The sequence below is a fragment of the Bactrocera neohumeralis genome, chromosome 5 (genome assembly GCF_024586455.1).
Source record: "Bactrocera neohumeralis isolate Rockhampton chromosome 5, APGP_CSIRO_Bneo_wtdbg2-racon-allhic-juicebox.fasta_v2, whole genome shotgun sequence".
Taxonomy (NCBI): Eukaryota; Metazoa; Arthropoda; class Insecta; order Diptera; family Tephritidae; genus Bactrocera; species Bactrocera neohumeralis.
Genome location: NC_065922.1, coordinates 55,612,461 through 55,637,455, shown reverse-complemented (window position 1 = coordinate 55,637,455; position 24,995 = coordinate 55,612,461). Strand labels below are relative to the sequence as shown.

The window sequence follows — 24,995 nt, the reverse complement described above, 5'->3', positions numbered from 1 at the left end:
GGAAAATGAATTGGACTGAAATTCGAACCACTCGCCAGTGTATCTAATCCTAAATGGCCATTTAAAAGAAATCGGCATGATCTTTCTAATAGACATACAGATTGGGAGTATTTCAAAGTTATGATCGACAAAAATATTAATTTTTGTATGTAATCCAACAACAATTTCTTAAAAATTTGTAAATATCTATGATTTTATGATTTTACGATGCATTTTGACATCCTGTGAGTACTGTAATTATTCCCTCTGGAAAGCTGTAAACAATATTAGGAAACAAATATTTTCGATAAGCCAGAAAGCCAAACGGATTCTGGGCCAACTAGCAACAAATTGAGAAATGAAAAATACAAAAACTAGATTCAAATCAAAAACGGCTCCTGGCCTCGACTTGGTGACTGCCGATGTACTAAAAAATCTAACGCAAAAAGCATTAACAAAGCTAAAATCGATAATAAACGCTTGTTTGAATCTCAGATACGTCCCATTGTCATGGAAGGTATCTGAAATCATAATGATACAAAAACCTGGCAAAAGCGCACATGAGGCCTCGTAATATTGCTCAATCTCACTGTTGCCTATTTTGCTCAAACTACATGAAGCTGTAATATAAGAAGAAGCTCTACAACTTTCTTTTGTACATGCTCCTTCCACTTCAGCTTTGCAGCCATCGTCATACCAATTTATTTCGCCAAAGGTATTATTCGCGGAAAGGATTATTCTTTCACTTAAAGTAGTGCTCTGTACACGTTTTATAACAACTTTTAGTTTTATTTTTCATTAGCTTCAAAGCTTAGTTTGGTCGAAGATGCGCCACGCTCCGGAGAGCCTGTCGTCGAAAATTGCGATATAATCGCTGAATTGGTCGAAAGAGACCGGCATAGTAGCAGCTGTAGCATCGATCAAGAGCTGGGCATGAGTCATCAAAAATTCATTTAAATTTCAATAAAAAAAAAAATCAATAAAAATACCGCAAGACTTTTTTGACAAACCATTATTTTGATTTTCCGAAAAGAAAATCTGACCATTCGGGAAATTAGTGAAAGAGAGTTGGCTTCAGCAAGTCTTCCATCGGAGAATTTCTAAAAAATGTCGATAAAACCAGGTCTCTTAAGAGAAAAACTGGCTCTGGAGCAAAGAAGAAGACAAGTTCTAGGGAAGATCGGGTGATACGTTCTATCAGCTTGAGGGATCACTTCAAAACTGCTGAGGACATTAAAGTGGAGTTATTTGAAGATGTCGGTATGGAAGTTAGCGCAAGAACTGTTCGTCGAAGGCTTCAAGAGGTTGATTTGAACGCTCGTTGGGCCGCCAAAAAAACCACTTTTAACCTCAAAAATGCATCAAACCCGTTTACGATGGGCAAAAGAACATCGAAATTGGACTCAACTTGATTAGTGAAATTTTTTGCAGCGACGGTATGTCCTACGTGGGAAGGAGAACTGGTGAGCGGTTCAAGGACGAATGTGTTCAAAACCTGTTAAGCAGGGAGGCAGCCGAATGGTCTAGGGTTGCTTTTCCTACTATGGTCTTGGGCAACTAGCCCTAATAGAAGGAACCGCCAATAGGAATAAGTATCAGGAGATACTTGAAACCAATTTAATACCTTCAATGAAAAATCCCTTTTCACGAGCGGATGTCCTTATTTTTCAGGATGACTTTGCGCCCTGTCATTGTGCCAAAATAGTAAGTATCCATTTTTTTTGTACAACTGGAGTTTATTGCTATAATTTTAATTACAAATTTTATACTTATCCTTTTTTCTTTCTTTAAGGTGAAGAATTATTTATCAAAAATCAGGGTCTCGACTTTGTGGGCCAGGTAACATTCCGGATCTCAATGCCATTGAGAACCTTTGGTTTATAATGAAGGCTCACGTAGCACAGAAGAGACCAAAGAATTTAGCAGAGCTGAATGGAATTCTCGAAGAAGCGTGGTATAACGGTATTGGAGCAGTAACAATAAAAAACCTCATAAATTCAATGCCCGAGCGTATAAAAGCCGTTATAAAAAGCAAAGGAGGTTTGACAAAATACTAAAAAGAGTGCTTTTGTATAGATTAATATTTCCTTTAACTAAAACTGTAAAATCATTTCTCTAATGTAAATAAAAAAAAATTATCACTGTTTATATTGCTAGTTACCAAATTTATACAATATCTAAAATAAATAAAAAAAAATTATAAGTGCAATCCACTACACTGACCTTTTTTACGCTTAATACTAACGTATTAAATATATATTATTGTTTTAAAATAAAAAATTTAAACATTCCACTAAAATAATAAGGAAAATATATGATTTTTTAGTTATCCGGATTTCACTGTTCGCTACTGTATATGTACTCATGTAAGTGTAGTTTATATGGGTAGACTTCAACTCGTTTAAAGTAGTGTACCACTTATGCGTTCATTATCCAACTTGATTGATAGAAGATTGCATTCTGTTCGACAACTCAGCTTCATTTTTGCCGGTTGTAAAGGTATCATCTGCAAATGTGGCGGTTCTGCTGTTTGGCGGCTTAGCCATGTCGCTGGTAAACATAATGTATAAGAGTGCTCCCAAGACACTTGCTTGGGGTACACCTGTTTTTATTGACTGTGGCGTTGTATATGATTGTTAGTTAGAGACTGTGGAAATCTTAATTTATGAAGTAAGCCATGGTACCATACTCTATCGAACGCCTTTGAGACGTCAAGAAAACGTCAAGTTTGCTTTTTTTCATATCATCTTCTATTATTCTTGTTATTCGCTGAAATTGATCGAATCTGGAATGTTGAGATATAAATCCAAATTGATCAAAAGTCCTTTGACGATAACAACACGTCATGGGAAATTAAAACTTTCAAAAATTGCTGACTCATAATGAAAAATATTTTGAAAGAGACTTCAACATTAACAAGAGAATGAAAATTTATATGTTTCAAAGCTATGGAGATAGAGGTTTTCTTCCAAAAACAGTAAACTGTTACAATGATCTATACACAATCCTGATTGGTTCCGTATTAAGAGCCTTTTGCAGGTAAAGTCTACTGAAAAGTCAAATAAAGCGATCTAAAACTGAAAATGTGATTTGTCAATATTTTGCTAAGATGAGCTCAGAAACCTTGCAAATGCTAGCTAGAGTAATCCAAACTGAACAATTGCATCAGAGATTACACCGTTGACTTGGCCAATAACTCATGCCAAATTTATTTATTATATATCTCCTCAAATTAAATAAATTTCTATACAAGCAACCAACGATTTTTCAAGTCCTCGGTGTTTGATCAATGGTATTCATTGCGTTTTTGCCTTTAAATTCGGTAAGAGTTGTACTATTTTTGAAAAAACAAATCAGCTTTATCAAAACGAGTCGAGCAAGAACGCCTTTCATACCCAAAACATCCACCAAAATCATTCGAACGGACTCGCGAGAGATATCGAGCTCTCAACGATCTCTCAACCGCTTTGCAGGCTTTGTACCACTTCAAGGCTTCCGTTTTTGATAAAACTTAATCACCATAAGCCTTTTCCACCATTCGTAACGATTCCGCATACGAAATTTGGTTATTAATACAAAATTTGAGACAGATTCTTTCTTCTATATTTTCATCCATTGTAAAAATCGCCGCGAACTATTGAGGTGTACTGACTTAAGCAGCTGCTTTAAACCAACTGGTTGACAGATCGCGCTCATATTTGGCATAGTAATTAAGGACAGTCCTATAAACTTACCCAAATAATTTTTTTTTTAAATATTATTTACCCTGGGAATTTAATTAAAATTTTCTGGTGCTTTTTTGGCTCAATGTATGCCGAAAGCTTTTTTTCTATAAAATCTGCGTTAAGTCTACTAATCATGTTTCTGTTAATACTGTCTGAAAAATATGATATTGTATATTGTTTCACCCTTTCCAACTAACTAATTAAAAATTAAGCAGAGATCACCTAGAAGTATACACAGACTAAATCAGTTTCGTGGAAATTCAAAAATTCCTTCAAAATTATTTATTTAAATTATTTTGGAATTAAATTTCTTACTTGCCTAGATTCCAAGCCAAGTTCTAGGCATGCACATACACAAAGCTGTCATAGCGGCTCGTTAATCAGGCTCTTTAAGCCAACAGGCACACAAACACACACACATATATAGCAAGCTGCTTGAACGCAAAAGCCACTGACAAGCGAAACTGGCAACAAAGCGCTGCCGCCGCATTGTATTTCACCAGCATTGTGTCACTTTGGCAAACGAGATGCACAAAGCGTCTCCGCCGCAGCAGCAGCACTTGAACCACATACTTGAAGGTAATACATTTTTAATTTTTAATTTGCGGTTTTTAAATATAAATTATGGCAAATGTAATTGCAAACGCGCAGAGAGCACATGCTCTGCTGAACTGACTGAACTGCTGAAATAGTAAAAAAAAATTACCTTCAATATTTTTTCGAGAAAAATTCGCCGAAAGTTGTTTGCGCTGCAGATCTTCCTTTGGCTGCGAAGCGTTGCATAAAGCTAAAGAGCGCTGAACTTGCATTTAAGGCCCAGCACAGCTAGCCGCTGTGTGTGTGTGCTATAGCTGCAGGCGGTGCAAGAAAATCCAATAAAGTCATTAGCGTGAAGAGCGAAATGCAAAACAAACGCTTAGTTTTCTTAGTTCTGAATTTCGGCCGAGCGTTGATGCTGTGACAATGGTTCTTTTTGCCAAATTTTTGTTGTTTGCATACACTTTGAACCGAAATTTATTATTTTTTCAAAATTTTTTAATTTTTTTCAACTTTACTATTTTTGTTTTTGCTTCACTTGCTGTCCACCTCTAATGCCAGAGTCTGCTTCAAGTTAAATTTATCACAAAACAGCCACATATTATCACTATTTGAATAACGGCAATTGTCAGCGCGTCTACACGCCAACGAAATGCGTCCGAAAATGGCGGCGACGCAACTAAATCAACGCCAAGCGCTCGATGTGCAGCCAGCGAAATGGAAAATAGTGAAAGCAGAAAGCGAAAATGTAAAGGCGAAAGTTGAAAAGGACACGTGCATTTTGCCTACTACGCGCCTGTGTGTCCTACATACTACAACTCGACAACTGTGTAGGCGTACAAGACACTCACGAGCATTTGTGTGCATGTGTGTGTGGTTGGTAGTTGTAAAGCGTTGTGCTGTCAGCCGCCAACAGACACCATAAGTTACTATCAAATGTCAGACACACGAAAACGCTGCGAAAGCGTCAACACGCACACATTGAGCAATCATCACAAGCACACACACACACACTCCCACAATCACATGAAACTCGTTTACTCATGCGTCTGTGTGCATGCACTTTTGTTTGGCTTTCATTGCAATTTGCTTTCGTTTTCACATTCGCATTTTTATTATTTGTTTTCGCATTGAATTGACATTCGTTGGCGCATCCTCTTCATTTGTTTTTATTGAATTGACAAGCTTGAATGCTTTCAAACAAAAGTAGCGCACTTTCAAGGCAGCACATGTAAGTGTGTTGTGCAGCAACTGAACTGGAATTATTTAATAAGAATCTGATCGACACTTCTGTTTATAAATCTTTTTTCTTTGTTGTCATAATTGTTTAGTCCTTGCTACAATCCCTCCATTTGTTTTCCATTCAAGCTTTTGCTATCTGTTGATGTCTTTTAGGCTATCCCTTTGCTTTCCAATTGCTTATCCGCTTATCCGCTTTCAACATTTTACATTTGTCAGTTGCAGTTATGGCAGGAAGCCCTCAGCAATAAAATTTCTGTTATGTTAGTTTTTATGTTAAAAAAAGCTTTCTGTTAAACAGCTGTAGAACTGTAAGTTTGGTAATCCTCAGCTTTGGGTTTAGCTACTTTGCTGAGCGCGGATAATCGCATTTTGCTTAATAAAATCATCTTAAGCTTTTTATATATTTTTCAGGATTGCATTTAAAAAAATATTTAAAATAAATTAAGTAAATAAAAAATATGTAATCATTTTCTATATTTTTTTATGTGTAAAAAAATAGTTATATCTTTTCCATTGATGGCTCCTTAAAAGAAATTTAAAAAATGTTTCCTAATTTGAAAAAGAATTCTTGTATTGTGTGGTGCATACGTATCTCTAGAAACTATCATTACAATTTATATCCGAAGTTTTTCTAAATAACACGTGAATAAATACTTCGTAAGTAAAATTTTCAAACAAATATGTATTCAATAGTGTCAGCATTACTCCAGAATGTGTGTCCATGCAATTTCATGAAGACAAGTCACACTATGACCAATATATTGAGTATAAAGCTAACCAGTAGTTAGAAAGTTGTATATTAGATACTATGTGAGGCTTAGAGGAACATTGATTCGATTTTATCCATTTGTGGCATTACGACATACTATATTATTAGCAGAAAAAGATGCTCTATGATTTTCAGAAGTTTAAAAATCTCTATATTAGACATTTGAGGGCAAAGGGTAACATTCACCCGAAGACAAAGGCATATTATCATCAGGAAAAATAATATTCGAATTTCAATACAAGACAAGACAATGATTAACCGATATTTTTGGTGAAAAGTCAAACTTAAGCATTTTTGATAAATGGGCGTTTCTTTAATTTTGGTTCAGTTCCAACAAATTTTTATACTCTTCCAAATTGCAAGAACTAAAGCCACGGAAATACCTCAAGGTATAAAATGTAAACCGGAGGATCGAAATCCAAGCAATTTTATATATACTTGTTAGTATAAGGGATTTGCGGTAGTACCGATCCGATTTTATTTATCAACTATTATCAAGTCACATACTTAAAAATGTTCCCTGGGCTTCATTTTTTAAATTACAAACATCAATCATATGAAGTAAAGCCAGCCTAATGTTCGAAAATCCTGCTAATAGTTATATGGGGGCTAGGTCAAGTTTTCCTCAAATTTATCTATTTTATACACAAAGTATCTCGTTATGATAAAACACGCTGATAACTCAAATATTTACCGATATTCATTATCACCCGAATGTCATTTACATATTCAACCCATTTTCGATATTTTCTTATTTTGCTGTAAAATTAACTAGATTACATCAATTTGTGTACTTTGAGTATTGAATTGTATTTTCATTTCCTAATGTATTATACAGAGAAGGCATCAGATGGAATTCAAAATAGCGTTATATTGGAAGAAGGCGTGGTTGTAAACCGATTTCACCCATATTTCGTACATGTCATCAGGGTGTTAAGAAAATATTATATACCGAGTTTCATTGAAATCGGTCTAGTAGTTCCTGAGATATGGTTTTGGGTCCATAAGTGAGCGACGCCACGCCCATTTTCAATTAAAAAAAAAACCTGGGTGCAGCTTCCTTCTGCCACTTCTTCCGTAAAATTTACTGTTTCTGACGTTTTTCGTTAGTCGATTAACGAAGAGGTTTTAGTGATTTTCAACACGGGTCTTTGTAAGGGAGGTGAATATGGGCGTGTTGATTATTATCCATACTGATAAGGTCCAATTTTTGAACTGTTGGAAATATCTGACACAATACGCTCGATAGAACCTTATAGAGTTTGGCTAATGACATAGCTATATGATATTAAATTCCAATCGTGCAGATATTTTACAAAAAGCTGATGCATGCACCTTATCAGTTCTTCGCCGCCGTGTAGGGGGCAATCCGTCGGCCACCGCTTTGTTGTTCTTCAGGCGGGCAATTGCCAATCAATCGAACTTCTTCATGGTCCAAAACGTCTGCGATCGATTGGGGAATCGGGTTCTCCTTCTCGTGGTGTTGTGCGTTCACTGCCATTCAGCAGGCTGGAGAAGTGTTCCCTCCATAATTTAAGTATGCTCTGGGCATCAGTGACTAGATCACCTTTGGGGGTTCTACAGGAATACGCTCCGGTCTTGAAACCTTCCGTAAGCCGCCGCATTTTTTCGTAGAATTTTCGAGCATTACCCCTGTCGGCCAGCTTATCAAGCTCTTTCGTACTCCCGCATTTCAGTGGGCTTCTTCTGTCTACAAATGCGTCTCGCTTCCCTCTTCAACTCTCGGTATCTATCCCATCCCGCACGTGTAGTGGTCGATCGTAACGTTGCGAGGTAGGCAGCCTGTTTTCTCGCTGCGACACGGCAGCCAACCAGCTGAAAACCAATGGTTACCGGTTGCAGCTGTAGTAAGGAGTTTTGCCGTCCCACAGTTCCCTTATACCGAGTTGTTGACGAGTGCTCTCAGAGAGCAGGAGTGCAAGCCGAGTAGAAAATCGTTCGGCTGTCTGTTGTGATTGCAGCTTCTCGACGTCGAACCTTCCTTGTGTTTGGTGGCGCGCGTTTTTTGCTGCACAGAGGCGGGTGCGAATCTTAGCTGCAACAAGATAGTGGTCCGAGTCGATGTTAGGACCTCGGAGCGCACGCACATCTAAAACACTGGAGACGTGTCTTCCGTCTATCACAGCATGATCGATCTGGTTGGTAGTTTTTCGATCCGGAGACAGCCAGGTAGCTTGATGAATCTTCTTATGCTGGAATCTAGTGCTACAGATAACCATATTTCGGGCCCCGGCGAAGTCAATCAGCCTCAACCCATTTGGGGATGTTTCGTCGTGGAGGCTGAATTTACCGACCGTAGTGCCAAATATACCTTCTTTGCCCACCCTGGCGTTAAAGTCGCCAAGCACGATTCTGACATCGTGGCGGGGGCAATACTAAGCGCGCTCCAAGCGCTCATAGAAGGCATCTTTGGTCACATCATCCTTCTCTTCCGTCGGGGCGTGGGCGCAAATCAGCGATATGTTGAAGAACCCCGCTTTGATGCGGATTGTGGCTAGACGTTCATTCCCCGCAGTGAATGATAGTACTCGGCGACGGAGTCTCTCTCCCACCACGAATCCTACACCAAACTTGCGCTCCTTTATATGGCCACTGTAGTAAATGTCACAAGGACCTACTCGTCTCTGTCCTTGTCCCGTCCATCGCATTTCTTGGACGGCGGTGATGTCAGCCTTTGTCTTTACGAGGACATCAACCAGCTGGGCAGCGGCACCTTCCCAATTAAGGGACCGGACATTCCAGGTGCATGCCCTCAATTCGTAGTCCTTATTTCGTTTGCCATGGTCGTCATCAAAAGGGGGGTCTCTCATCCGAGGCTGGTTGTAGCTCTTCACTGGGGGTGTTTTTTACGTGGCGGGTCCCAAACCCAGCGCACAACCCTTGTAGGGAATGTTTCGCCTTCTCACTTTAGCTCGCCTTCGAACGGATGTTCTTAGGCTACCCAGAGGATACTTGGTCAAAGACCGGAAGTAGTGAGCTGCTTGAGCCATGTGTAAAAGAATCGTTTTGGCCACTCCCAAGTGAATGGCGATCAGAGAACTTTCCTCACTTACGTGAACTTCTACACATGACTCCATCCTCCGAGTAGGTAGCTATTATCAGAAAATAATTATCTCTGAATTTCAATTGTATATCTCATACAGTGACCGATATTTTCGGTCTAAGGTCAATTATAGATGCTGGGGGGATCTAATAACCGGTACCTATGGACTTGAACTGTTTTGATTGGATTTGAACAATTTTTGATCATAAGGTGGCATTCTGTAAAGGATTTATTGGCGTATATTTTTCTTCCGTTATATTAATTACTTTTTGCTTTGTACATTGGAGAGGAAGAGTTATTGAATAATGCACTCAACTCCGAAAAGTGGGAACAAATAGTAAAAGCTCTATACGAAATACGCGCTCCTCATTATCTGATAAATATTATAAAGATCTATTTTCAAAATAGGAGGTTGTAATTCGACACAGACGAGGACACTAAGAGCTGCACTATCTCCTGCGGAGTAACGCAAAAATTGGTTTTAGATTCGCTTTTATGGAGAGTGCTAAGAATACATCAATAAAAAAATGTGAACGACCTCATAGTGGTAGTCGTGGATAAACACTGCATAAATAGTTTGCGTAGATGGTTTCTTACCGGATGAGCAGAAAACAGAAGTCTTGCTAATAAGCTCCAGGAAAAATGAAGAAAAGATAGCGCTCACCAAAGGAGAATGTGAGTTTACTTCACAGTCATAGTTAAAGTACCTTGGTGTAATAGTGAACTCAAGACTCAAATTCAATGAGCACTTGGAAAATACGACATGTAAAGCAAATAAAATCCATAGTGCTTTATCTAAAATGATGGCAAATAGAGGCTGTGTGCGTTCCAGCCAACGGTTTTTTTGATCGCAAACATGCGCTAGACATAAAATACCAATTAACGCGGAATAGAGTTCCATACTCCGGCTTTCAAGGCTTCCTTCTAGTATAACAAAAAACATATATGTATATTCATTTATTTATTTGAATAATTTGAAAAAAATTTTAAAGGCGTGAAATATGACGAAAAAATCAAAAGGAAATATTTACGTGTTTATCAATTGTAGTCACCCTCCAGACGTAAAATGAAATTGTATAGTTCGTCATTATTTGGTCTTATAAACCAAATAAAATCTTAAATTTATTGCTGTAATTTTTTTTTTTCTAAATTAAAAAAAAACAGTCATCCTTAAAACATTTCGATAATATTTGATAACCAGTTCCACAGAGGGTTCTTTAAAAGCTTCCTTGAAGCTTTTATACAAAGTTTCCCTGCTCCTTTCCCTCATCTCTTAAACTCTCACTACTACTAGCCAGTACTCCGCATTCTGCTCTCTACGCGTATTTCTCTCTGAATGATGCTAATACGCAGTGCTGAGAGAAAGTCGAACAGCGCCAATCTACAGGCACGTGAGAGACTTCGAAACCGCAGCTTGCGCAGCAGCGACGCATAAAAAGCTCAGGCAGTGCAGATAACGAGCCACTTCACAGCAGGTTGCAACTTGACAGCCGCATTAACAGGCAAACGGTTTATGCGTCAACAAGCACAAGAATTTCTCAAGAAAGCAATATGAGAAAGAGTGCAATGCGAATATGTGCGACAATTGAGTTGCAATTGACAATACTAAAACCTGTCAGCTTTCAGCAATTTATGCTTCGATGTGAGACTGATTTTTGTGATTTTATTTTGTGCATCGACAACACTTTTTACGTTGTCTTTAACTTTTCATTCATTTTATAAATATTTTTCCCTTTTTCATTTGCATTTTTTCATACTCCATTCATTTCTATTATGAATAGCTTGCGTTGCGGGCACTTGTAGTGTGCGCTTAATGACAGCAGCCGCAAAAGTGAATGAAAACAAAGCGAAACTCGTTGACAGCGCACAACTGTATGCTACGTCTGTTTGCAATTCAAGTGTATGTATATGTTGAAATGTGTTCGTGCTTGTGCTTGAAATTGCATTCCACCGTTATGCTGCTGAGCTGTGACGTAGTTTGTGACACTGCAAATGCTTTTGTTTACCGCAGCTTTGTTGTTTTTCATTTATGTCTCAGACTACTGTGTTGTTATTGTTGTCAGTGCGAAAAAAGGAAAACAGGTATGCATAGGGCAGTGAAAGCGATGAAAGCAAGGTAAAAGTTGATAAGGTTTGGCCCCAACATGCGAACCATTAACCTTTTACAACAACGCTTCCACACTTTTGCATTCAAAGTTATTTGTTGTTGTGAAAAACACTTGTTTGCATAAGAAAACAAACTTTGCAATATCTGGTTAAGTTTTAAATGAAATGAAAACATAGAAATACTCAATTTTTTTGGGTCTGCTTTCTGTATTGAGAATTGGTTTTCAATAATAAAAAATAATTTATTCTCAAATTAAGTCTCTAAAATGGCACCAACGGGATAAGCAAAAAGCAACGATAAGCACCAAGAATATAAGTTCGATGAAGTTCGAAAATTATACTAATAAATATATTGGTTAAAATCTAGTAATTATTTTTGTTAAATTTTAGTTGAATAACTGTTATAATAAGTTTTAACTTCGCCAAGCAATCGACGATTGACCGAGCCTTTCTCTAAATACTTTTAATTTTTCTTCATTCATTGAAATTGGAGCTGCTAAGTTGATTATATCGCCTATATATTTTCAAATTGTGTTGTATGGTGATTATAGTTGTTGAGACCACATGAAATATTACAAAACTATTTTTGTCGATTAGAGCAGAGTTGACAGCTATTTTTCAGAAAAAAAGTACGAAGTAAAAGTGGCTACCGTGGAAATGGGTATATGATTACATTTGTAGTATGAGGTAAGCTATACATGTTAAATTTAGATGTGGTGAGTTTTGATACTCACTTCAGTTTGGTGAATTATAAATACAAAAGTTGGGTCGGTAGTAATTAAGGACAGTTCTACAAACTTAGCAAAATATATTTTTCTGAAATATCCTTTTCCTAGGGATATTATTTACAATTTCCGGGTTCTTTTTTGCCCTATTGTAAGGTAAAAAAGTGTGTGGAATTCTATACATGTTTAATTCAGGTGTGGTGAGTTTCGATGCTGTGAGTTAAGGTATGGTGAATTATAAATACAAAATTTAAGTCAGTAATCTAATGCTAGAAAGCAAAAATTAAATATTTTAACACTATTTTTCTCGATTATTTTCAGGAAAAAGTACGAGTTCGCTTTGTTTACGTGGAACCAGGTATCTTGGAATCGGGTATACGATGAATTACTATGTGGTAAGTTTTACTTGTTTTATTTATGTGTGGTTAGTTTTTAAGTGGTGAATTCTAGTATGTTAAATTACAAATATCGAATTTTAGTTAACGGTCTAATAATGGAGAGATTTTAAGCAAACTATATTAGTTTATTAAATTTATAGACTCATTGATAATTACGGTCTTCTATTTTACCTTTATCTGTGCTATTTTCTTTTTACATATCAATGTTTTCTTACTATATCTAGTTAGTTGTTTTAAAAGCCTATGTCATTGCTCGTAAAAGCAAGTTTTAAATTTCGGCGTGTAATTCCTTCATCATCGCATAAAGTGAAAAAGGAAAAAGAGTGCAAAATTTTTGGGAGGGTATTGGTATCCTCATAAAATTTACCGAAAGTAAAGCTGTCTACGAGTAGTACATTATCATACATAGCTCATGTAAAAATTCAGTATAATCGGATTCGTAGTCTTGCTTTGTATATGGTCGGAAGCAGTCTGAAGGTGTTACAGTATATTGCATGCAAAAATTTTACAGCATACATTTTTCAAGAGCATGTGAAAAAAACTTTTAGAACTTTTTTTTTGGAGCGAAAAATGTTGTACTAGAATATCATACGTTTTTGCAAGTTTTATACTAATTTGCTTTGGATATAAAAACTTCATTGCAAAAGTTCAAAATCCCATATAAAATATATGAATTCAAGTGTGTTGAATTCAAGTATGGTGAATTGAAGTGTGGTGAATTCAAGTATGATGAATTAAAAATCCTGAATTTTAGTGGGCAATGTAATTATTGAAGGATTTTTAGATAACTATATATTCATTATTAAATTTCTAGACCCACTGTTAACTATAAATGTTAAATGGTTTAGGCACGGTTTAAGTTGATTATAAAGAGTAACCGAAACTTAAGAAGGAGTTCTTACTTCTGGGCAACTCTGCCAATGTAGCATGTAGCTACCATATAAACTGTACGATCAGAATTAAGTGCTTGTATGAACTTTTCATTTTACGAGATATCTTCATGAAATTTGACACGGTTTACTGTCCAAGGCTATAATTTTTGGAAAAATTGTGCAGATGAGATTACCATAGCATATAACTGTCATACAAACTGATCGATAAAAATTAAAGTCAAGACCATTTATGCCCTTTAATGCTGCAAGAAGGTTATAGGTTATAGCTTCGATGAAGTCGCAGTTAAAGTTCTAGCTTGCTTTGAAGTATGAAATATACAGCGGGCGACAACTGATTAATCATTTGGGAGAGCTTACGATTGATGCTTGTTTGTTTTTCTTAATTAACCGATAAACAAGTTTACAATTCACCAACAATTTTTAACAGAAAAGTTAAATTTTGCAAGGACCTGTTCGTAAAAAGTCACTGTAAACTAATAAAAATGCATGTGTGTGTGTGTATAGGTTAACTCATTCGTGCCCTAATTGAATATTGACAATAATATTATTCTCCTCAAAGTCACCGAGAATATAAAAATCATAGCAGAATCGAAAAACAAAAATCCGCATATACCGTTAAATCAAATTCTGTAATGAGTTCGAGGTGTGAGCTCTTGACATTGTCCTTCACACAAACCAGCAACCCGGCAGCCAGTATATTAATGGCATAGCTGTAAAAAGCAAATATGCCAACAATAATAAACTGAGTTAAGCGAGTGCGAGAGGCAGCAAAGTGCACGAGCACATGCAATTCTTATTTCGCTTTACGCTTTTCGCTTTCCGCCCAACGACTTGCCATTTGTAACTGGCACTTACATAAGACTCCGACGCGGAAACCACTCGGTTGGGGGAAAGCGCCTTCAAGCGAAAACCAAACAAATGCATAGCTTTCATACGAACACATATACATATGTATATGTATGGATGTGTGAATGTATGTTTGTGGGCATGTATGTATGTAGGTATATATGTGTGCTTACAAATATTCTCGCAAGTGTGAGTCTGTATGTGTGAAAGCCCGAATGCTCAAGTGTTTTTTTGCTTCGCCTGTAAGTTGCGCTCATTCCTATCTGCGCTTGTGTGGGTAACGAAGGGAATCACAAAAGCAACAACAAAATGAACGAGAAGAACTACAGTAACAGCGAAAGGGCTAACCAAGCAGGCAAGCGTAGCGTCATACCAGCAAACCCTGCCACCAAAATCACTCAACGGTGCCGCGTGCAGTCGAGCAAGCGTCAGTCCGCACGTAAGTCGACCCGCCCTACAGGGCGTTCTGGCAACCTGATTGCATTTAAAATGCAATACAATTTACATTTGCCACATTGCTACTCGCCGTTGGGGCATGCGGGCGCACATACACAAATGCATGTAAGTTGTTGCTACTTTGCGCATTGCCACTCGTTTTGGCCAAACAGCGCCAGTTTCCCTCCAATCCAACATATAATTGCGAGAAATGGTAAAAATAAAAAATTAAATAGAAATTTCCGCACGCACACACACACACTCATTCACAAAATCGATATGTTGCTGCCACTGCTGTTGGTGCGCGTGTGCGTGTGTGTTGGTGCGTGTTGCACGAAATCAAGAATCGATTATTTCATTAGTTCTGCAATGTTGGCCACTGGTGGCCACTTCACGCAGCAGTGAGCAGATAATTGCAAAATGCTTCCCTTTTTGACCTCAAATAAGCACGAGTGGAACGTATTTGTTTCGGAAAATTATATACTTACATTTCTATGCAGGCATAAGGACTTATTTTTGTATGTTGTTATAGGTTTGAAATGGTACTTGATGTTGATGATGACACGTAGATTTAGAAGAATAAATCAAGGATTTTAAAATTATGTGCTAAGTCTTATTGTTTTTTGCTAATAGTAGCAAGTTGAAGGTAGATGGTCTCCACATTTGACAACACAGCATTAGGTCTACTTTGTCCAGGACATAAAGTATAATAAATTCACTACGATATTTGTAACACACAAAAAAATCTCAGAGACCATATGAAGTATGTACAGGGACTACCAATAGGTATGACGGGATTTTGACAGCTCAGGGCTGTCATGTTTGTTTACAGTTTTGTTTAAAATTATGCCAGTGTGTTCAGTAAGGTTGGTCATTTCAGGACGCTATGTTTCACTTTGGTACAACGCTTGGAAATTAGTCCAGTCATTTAAGCCTAAATTAGGTAAGAATCTCGGAATTCGATATACCCATTTATAGGTCTATAAATATTTGTATATTGACACCCTAAAGTTGTCTCAAAACCAACATATGGTAGGGTATACCTATCGGATTCCGAGGTGAACTTACTATAATGATTGGACTAAATTGTCCAAAAGATTACTCAAATTCACATTTTTCAGAAAAAATATTTGATTAAGTGGAATCGACTACCATCGGCCTGGTGAGTTTTAATGTGGTGAGCTAAAGTATGGTGAGTTATAAATACAAAAGTTAAGTCGGTAATCTAATAATAGAGAGATAAAATAAAATATTATTATTATTATTTATTATTTGACAGTTTTTCTTCAGGAAAAAAAAACGAATTTGCTTTTATTACGTTATAGTGGCTAAAATATAATCGGTTATATCGTAAGTTAGTATGTGGTCAGTTCTACTTGCTTCACTTATGTGTGGGGAATTCAAGTGTGGTGAGTTTTGAGGTGGTGTATTAAAGTGTGGTGAGTGCAATTCTAAAATTATTTCGCAAATTTAAATATTCGGAAAAACAATGAAAAACGCTCATCGACAAATTATCTACTTTTCCGTTTGGTGCGGATTGTGGTATGGCGGCATCATCGGACTTATGTCTTTCGAAATGTGGCAAGAAGTAATGTTACCATCAATAGCGAGCGTTATAACACCTTGTTGATCAACTTTTTTCCTCGGACTTTAATGAAAGCGACACAGACAATCTCAAATTCCAACAAAACGGTGCGTCGCCCCATGTTTCACTTCTAAACATGGACACATTGCACACAAAGTTGGACGACTCGTTAATTTCGAAACGTGGATCAGCTAAATGGCCGCCAAGATCGTGTGATTAAACGCCTTTAGATTATTTTTACTGGGGACATGTTAAATCACAGATTCACACCAGTAAACTAGCAACGATCGAGGAAGTTGAAGACAACATTGGGCACACTATAGCCGATATTCCAGCTGAAATGCTGCACCGCGTAATTAAAGATTGACATAAACGGGTGGATATATACAAATGGATCTGCGTTCGCCATTTGACCGACATTTTGTTCAAATCACAAATAGCATAAAAATATCTGGTGAAAAAAACAGAACTCCTTTTTACCCACTTGAGTGTTTCTTTTTAACGTCACGTTGTTGTTGTTTTAGCGGCAGAATTCTACGGAGTTGAAAGTCCTTGGAGTTGTAGACCCGGCCGTCGTGAGAAAATGTTTAACACCACGTCGATTTTACTGATAGAGCCGTTATTATTAAATATTTTCGATCTGGAAAATCTTAAAACAATTTCAAGAGTCTCTTTCTAATAACAGTGCATCCTTTTGGCTTAAATGGTTGAAATCAAGACGTTACTCGATACTTTCCATATTTAACACAAAGTTTTGCCAACACCTGGTGATTCATGCAAGTGGCGTCAGTTAAAATATTCATTACACCCAAACCTAGCACTTCCTTACTTTTTTTGTTAGTGTTTTCTTCCCTTTCCTCTCGAATACCCTCAACTAGGGAGAGGCTAACCTTACTAATGGCAAAGAGATCATTAGATTCTCAAAAAGCTTTTGCGACTGCGTACCCTCTCTCATACTATCGATAGCGATTCCAAGGTGTCTTTCCTTACTAGCTCATCAGCTTTACAATTTCCTGCAAAGACACTCGATGCTTTAGGCATTCCTCGACCAGCCTTGAACGCATTGTCAATGAGTTCAAGACTAGTATCGCCACTCTACTATCTGAGAGAATGGTCACTTCTCTAAAGAGGCCGCACTCCGGAGTAGCAAATCTACTGCTACCTTGATGGCTGCAACCTCGGCTTGGAAGACTCTGCAATAGTCGGGAAGTTTGAAACTAGAGTTGATAGGGAGCTCCCGAGAGTACATCCCTCCATTTTTGACCCATCCGTAAAGAAGCTGACTGCCCCTCTACTCCAACAGCTTCTTCCCACCCATAGCTCCCTCGTCGGTAAATGGGCAGAGAAGGAAATGCTCCCTAGGAAGAAACTTTCGTCCAGTGAAGAGGCGATCATCAACATTGAGGCCTATTTTGAAGCAAAGGACAAACAAAAACAAAACTGGTATGAAAATTTTGGAGGCTGCCTACAATCAGTACATAATGTCAATGTCGCATAGTTAAGGAAATTGTACAAGCATATGAAGAGAATTATGCTTCTAAGAAGAACTAACAATTTCATATTTATTTCAATTATATTCACATGATAATTTTTCTACATTGTGGTCGCGTGCATATTTTTCAGTCTTTATCCACTTCCGCTAAAATAATAAATTTTTTTAATTTCCGCATTAAATTCACTTGAAATTCTTTGCAGTGATATACATACATATATAGTAAATAAAGTTAACTTAAAATATTTCTTTTTTCACTTACATAATGCGATGATACGCATCTGGCTGGGCCTGCGTACACGTCACGGATTGCTCGGATTCCGTGGAGTCATCACGCAAGGTGGCAACTCCAAGCGGTAATATGGGTATTATAGCAGCTGTAGCAGCTGCTGCTGTTGCCGGAGGGCCCGCCACCACCGAATGATGTGTGGCTGGCGGCGGTCCAGTTATAGCCTGCGGTGATGGTGTCGTGCTTACACCCTCCTGCAAGAAATTCATGTGCAAAACGGATAATAAGAAAAATATTTCAAAAGCTGGAAATAGGCTTAATGAAGATGTGGCAGTAACGAAGGCAACGGACACACGATGAAGGGAAAAGAAATTAAACTGAGAAGTCAATCTTCTGCGCTGTCGAAACGAATTAAAATATAAACGACTGTGATGAGGCGTGATGGAAGCCGCACGCAAAGGAAAAAAAACAAAAACAAAGCAAACCGCAGTTGACGCTTTAATGAGCTGTCCAAATTGGGCGCTGAACAAACGGAAATTGCAATCACGTTCACATACCAACACACACATACTCGCACACATTTCCCTGCACGTCTGCTTACCTTGATTTCGGCTGTTTCCGGTGCCGAATACCTTTTGCGCTCGTAGTGTAGCTCGCGCTCGATGGATCGACTGCGAAACGCTGGCGGACACGAACGATCTGGTGGCGTTTGTATGCGGGGCGCTGTGGTCGGGCCGCTGCTGCTGCTGCCAGCGCCAGTCACGTGCTGTTGCTGTTGTTGTTGCTGTTGCTGTTGCTGCTGCTGTTGTTGTTGCGACTGACCCGATGTTGTGGGTGGACTCTTCTCGCTCGTGCCGGACTCTGACTGCTGCTGCTGCTGTTGTTGTTGTTGGTGCAACTGATGCTGCTGCTTATGCTCCTCACGCTTCTGTTGTCGGCGTATTTCCAGATCGAGTAAACGCGCCTCACGTGCCTCCTTGTCGCGCTGCAAAACACAGGCAAGTGAGAAGGGAGACTCGTAAATTCTTAGCTATCGGTTAGTAAGTGAGTGAGTGCATTTGTGATTTGTGTGGCTTGTGTCTTTCTGGCTGCAGGTGAAAATAAATCATTCATTAAAAACTTAAAATAAAAGGAAATTGCGACAGACGCTGTGTCTTTTTACATATTTTCTTTCATTTTGGTTTTGTGTCTTACGTGCTGAGCCTGAGCCTGTTTGTTTGTGTATGTGTGTGTGTATGTTTATATGTTTGTGTGTGCAGGCTTTACTCACCTTGTAATTGATGGCGTCCTGCTCCTCTTTCTTCGCTTCTCGCTCGCTGCGCTGTCGGTCGCGTTGCTTCTCCTCGTCCGTTTGCGATGTTTTGCTGTCTGCAATTCAATTACAATCAAGTTTGTATCGATCAAATTTAACTAAACGAATTTCTAGATTGCATTTTTTACTTCTTGCTTTTCGCAAACATCATTCAAGTAATGGAAACGCAAAAAACGAATTGCTTTTATCTAAAATGTTCATGCAAATGCTTTCAAGACAAAGGATTGGAAAGTCCGGCATGCGTTTTACTCTAAAATTTACTTTAAAAAAAGTTCATCAAAATAGTTAAAGCTGGGTTGTCGATTTATAAAAAAATTTTAATTATTAAACAGATTTTATCGTGCGACCAAAAGGTTTATTAATGATTTTTTTTTCTCAAAAAATAAAATTTTAGCATTTTATGTTAATTTAACAAAATTATCAACATACAAGCTATTAATGAATGCTAAATTTATCGCTGAAATATAATCTAGGCTATAAAATTTATTAAAAAAAAAAATAAAAATTCGAAATAATTAAATATTTGTATTAAAAGGTTCTACCTTTGAATATTTAAGCTAATAGGCGAAATTAATAATATGTACATACATATATGTATATGTATGTTTGTGTATTTGTATATGTTTACATATACCACCCCTTGTTAATGTCGTGTGCGGAATGGATTACATTTTATTTCGCGAAAAAATTTATATTTAAAAGCAAAAGTAAATCGAAAGTGGGAAAAGCTTGGTTTCATCCTTATTGAAAATTCCACAATCGTTTTCGACTTACATATCATCTTCTATATATTGTAGTATGTGAAAAGAGAGCACGTTTATTATTCACTCATATTTTGTACAGTAAATTGAACTTTAAATAAAACTTGTAGATTTTAAAATGACTAAACTGAGATTGCCTTAGTGAAATCTACATGTATTCAGTAAAAATTTTTTATATGGTGCAAGCGATAATTCTATAAAATATCGGTCATTATGTCTTGAGGCCAGACATAACTCTCCTCTTGAAAGTAAGTACAACGTACGCTCGCAAACATGACCTAATTAAAACCAAGGCCGTTTGCGAAATGTTCACGTTTTCGAATACCCAGAAGGTATAAGTAACACTGTGGAACATTTTTGGGATTATTGTCTGGGGGGTGAGAAATTCCAAGTCAGGGTGATGGTACTAGGTCAGTATAGTAAAACCCTCAAAGGGTTTGGCGTTCGTATGTGTCAGTTTTTTTATGACCTTTTAAATTTTTTCCTTATCTTGATCTTTTTTCGCTTAGTTTACAACGGCGTATTTGTTTTTTTTTATAAAATTCTTAACAATTCCAAGTTTAATATGCAGTGGAGGCAACAATATCTTCTCCTTCGGCACTAGAGGCTAACGAATAATATTGGCCGTTTGTAACCTGCTGTGCTCTCTGAGTTTCCATCCGTGGCAAGCGTATTGGTCACCGGAAAATCGTGTGTCCCAATCGCACAAAAAGCACATATATTTGGTTGTCAAAAAAGTCGTGCGGTATTTTCGCTGGTTGGCGCTGAAAGCGCGTAGTTCTAGTTTTATTCGTCGCATCGGGTCATGCTATCCTTTTTGGAAAGCTCATTTCACGCGCTAACACGGGTTTGATTGATTGTCGTTTCTTTTAAGTCGTTCGTGAGTTATAGCGTCGCAAACATGGAGCAAAATAAAAAGAAAATACGGCATATTTTACAGTACTACTACGATAAAGGCAAAAATCATCTCAAGCCGCCAATAAAATTTGTGCAATTTATGGACTCGATACAGTTTCCATTTCCACCGCACAACGATGGTTTCAACGTATTCGTTCTGGTGTAGAGGTGATCGAAGATGCGCCACGCTCCGGAAGGCCTGTCGTCGAAAATTGCGATAAAATCGCTGAATTGGTCGAAAGAGACCGGCATAATAGCAGCCGTAGCATCGGTCAAGAGTTGGGCATGAGTCATCAAAAATTCATTTCAATTTCAATAAAAAAAAATTCAATAAAAATACCGCAAAACTTTTTTGACAACCCATTATTTTATGTAGCCGCTTTGAAGACCGCAAAGCATTAAAAAAAAAATGTTACAACTAAGCGAAAAATCATCAAGATAAGGAAAAAATTTTAAAGGTCATAAAAAAAAACTGACACATACGAACGCCAAACCCTTTGAGGGTTTTACTATACTGACCTAGTACCATCACCCTGACTTGGAATTTCCCACCCCCCAGATTAGCTGTTGTACTGTGTAATATATTTTTACACATTTAGATTGACATTTTATTTCTGTTTCATATACTTATTAATTTGTACTGAAGAGATATGGTAGAAAATGTAAGTTTGGGAAAGCTGTCGCTTAATAAACAGTTATTTTTTTTTTGTTATTTCTGTTTCTCCCTTAACGGTCACAAATACATTTAAATCATTTTATCGACAGCTTCATGAGTAGCTCACTCTACCGATTTGTTTAAAGTTCAAGTCTTTCTTATTCAATATCGTCATTCGCATTACGAGTATCTAGCATTAGGTAGACAGCTTAATGCACCTTCATTATTTTTATTGCATTTTGATCTATCGGTTGAATGAGGGCAGTCACGTTTGGTGGCATTACGAAGATTTTCCCATATTCTGCTGCCAGTTCAGATTCATATGGAAGTAAAAGAGCGTTGACAATTAAGAAAAGACCTTTAATTGGCAATTTTTTCTCTTTAAAAAAATGACTTCACCTTAAAAACACCAAATTTTTTGAAAAGTTTTGGCAAAATCCAAAATTACCTGTCCCTGTAGAACGAATGATTCGGGAAACAGTTCTTTGAATATAGCCGACTTCAACCAGGCGGACTTTAAGCTTTTGTACTCGCTGAGACACTGAAAGTCTTTTAAGGTAGCTCGGATTTTTGTTTTTCCAATTACCAAGATTTTAAGCCTCTGAGATTCAGTGGCGTTTGAGCAACACAAAAATGTAATTTCTTCGACTTCACACGGCGCTCTTTTAAAACAGCTGAATTCGAATGCCGAATATTTTTTGGAACTTTTGAAGTCATCCATCACAAATGTAAAAATAATTTTCTTTAATTTTGAATGCAAATATTTTATTTTCATCTTTTAAAGCACTGGTGCTGGTATGTTGAGAAACCAAGGATGTGATTATGTTTTATTCCAACGAAAACGAATAAGCTATATACATATGCAAAATACATATAAGCGTCATGAAAGCTTTCTAACTCAAGAAACATAACGGGTATGTTAGAGTGCTAAGAGATTTTTCTCGACTCTAGCCTCAGTGCGGGCCCTTTTCTTGAAGTATTTATGGGAATGGCCCTTAATTTTATTTTATCCAGAGTGGGATCAGATTAGTGATACATTACAATGCCTAAGTGGGCATAATTTTTATAAAATACATATAAATTTGGTTTTACAAATTTAGAGGCTTCAAAAAATCCATTTTTTGAGGAATTTTTTGGGACGGAAAGAAATAAGTGATTAAAGCGAAATTTCTTGGGTTTATAGTTATATACTTAAACATCATTCACAAATTTTTTGCATACGAAATCTTTGATATTCTGCTTTTGGGAAGCAATTGCCTGATGCATCTCGCATGTGCATTCGTCGGACGGCGGGCAGGATGCAGGTCGCAATTTCTATCGGAAAAAAAAATTCAAAGAGATTCATATTTTTTAATAATTTATTCTCTAGTTAAACTAAAAAAATTCCAAAAAAAATTATAAAGTTTTACAAATTTTTTAAAAATTGAAAAAAGTGGTTTTTGACCAAAACAAGTTTACTTTATGTTGTTTAAAAATATGTTCAAATTTGACTTTTCTTAGTTTTTTTTACTTTAAATAGAATGCCAAAGATAATAAATTTTGCCCCAATTCCATACGTCGTTTAGTTTTCTTTCTATCCTGCCCGCCAATTAAGAAAAATCGCAAAAATGAAAACCGAGAAATCGCCCGTCAAAGTTTTCTCTTTCTGCCTAATCGCTCATATATCTGCTAGACGCTCGGTCACTATTTTCCTTCTAGCTTCGAAAATATTTCAAATTCCCATCTAAGCCTTTGGGGACGTATTCTTAGATTATTTTTAAAGAGATTTAAGCAAAAAACAAAAATGGGCGGGTGGAGGTGCTCCCCCCTCAATTTATATAAACAAGAAAACCCATTCAACTTCAGCTCGCATTTTTTGGGCACAAAAGAGCATTAAAAGATATTTACCATCTTTATCTTAATTTTGATTGGTCAGTTTAATATGGCCGCTATATGCTATAGTTTTCCGATCTGAATAATTTTTTCGAAGATTATTGTGTTACCTTGGATAATAACCTATGCAAAATTTCGTGAAGAGACTTTGTCATGAAGGACATGTGTTTGATCCTTCAGTTTTTATGGCAGCTATATGATATACTTGTTCGACTTCGGCGGTTACGATAAATGAGCATCTACCTTGTGAGAAAAAGTTGTGCGTAAATTTTCAAATCGATGGTTTAAAAACTGGGTAACTAGTTCATACAAAGACAAACAGACTGACAGATATGGCTAAATCAACTCAGCTCACCATGCTGCCAATTTATATACATATTTCATAGGGTCGCCGATGCTTTGGATGTAACGACTTTCGTGGCAAACTCAATATATTCGGTAGTCGAAAAAGTCCTTTCGTATTTCTAATCAAACTTCAACTTATTTTTTTTATATTGATACTAATAAGTAAATAAACAAATATTTACCATTTTGGTCGATTCCATTAGTGTAAAACTTTCATCAGTATAAATCGAAATTTCAAAATGTTTAGAGCGGAAGCGAGCGACCCAGTGTTGTGCTACACGAACTGATACAGCATTGTCTCCGTTAGCTTCACAAATTTCATTGGTGAATTGCATGGCATTCTTGCCTTTTTTATACAAAAATTTCAAAATATAGCGAATTTCTTCATTATTTTCACTCATTTTTGAACAGCTGCAACTTTTGTCACCTTCCCCGAATTTAATTTTTGTTTGTTAAATGTAGCTTAAATTTGTTTAAGCCTTTCCAAGACTATATAGTATGACACAATGTGATTGGTAGCACTGGAGATATACGACTGCAATGACATCTATTGACAAAATACGAAAATACTTTTTCGACTATATACATATTATATATACGATGCATCAGCAATTTATAGCCTCACCATTATGAATTAAATAAATCATCTTTAAATGAAAACGTAAATTATTCCATTTGGCAATCTAAGGGATCAAATTTATATTAATGACAATAATCATATGAATACTAGTTTCAATATATTAAAAGGAGAAGTTCAAAAAGGTGCAAATATTTTATTCCCAAATACATCATATCTATCTTTATTATGTATATATAGATACATGTGTAATACATCCACTCATGAGCTGACACGGAAATTATGCTGCATTTGCATTTTGACCGCTATACGCTCTAAATAATTAATTTTGCTTTGGTGATAGAATCAATTAGCGTCTGATTAAAAATTAAATCAAATAAATATGAAATAAATGTCAAGAGTTGGACATTCATAAAATATGCCTGTACAAAAAGCAAAAACTATGCACACGTACACACACACACACACTATTATTTCCTGTTACCCCAGAGACGGCACAATTAATTGCGTTTGGTTTGGCCGCTATGGGATAGCAATTGATTTTATGTGTT

At 36.9% G+C, this 24,995-nt stretch overlaps 1 protein-coding gene and 1 long non-coding RNA gene across 2 annotated transcripts in view; one reads left to right on the top strand and one right to left on the bottom strand.

Moving 5' to 3' along the window:
• LOC126757930 (uncharacterized) overlaps window positions 1–24,995 on the top strand; it is a 170,503-nt gene that overhangs the window by 131,633 nt on the left and 13,875 nt on the right. Inside the window, exon 2 of the long non-coding RNA XR_007666801.1 lies at window positions 12,469–12,542. This is a non-coding gene — a long non-coding RNA (uncharacterized LOC126757930). The remainder of the gene's footprint in view (window positions 1–12,468; window positions 12,543–24,995) is intronic.
• The window catches only part of LOC126757910 (voltage-gated potassium channel subunit beta-2), a 163,895-nt gene that overhangs the window by 133,918 nt on the left and 4,982 nt on the right, over window positions 1–24,995 (bottom strand). The window contains exons 2-4 of the mRNA XM_050471835.1: window positions 19,296–19,393; window positions 18,627–19,010; window positions 18,059–18,279 (exon numbers count right to left, since the gene is read on the bottom strand). Coding sequence (XP_050327792.1) covers window positions 18,059–18,279; window positions 18,627–19,010; window positions 19,296–19,393 — 703 coding nt within the window. The remainder of the gene's footprint in view (window positions 1–18,058; window positions 18,280–18,626; window positions 19,011–19,295; window positions 19,394–24,995) is intronic.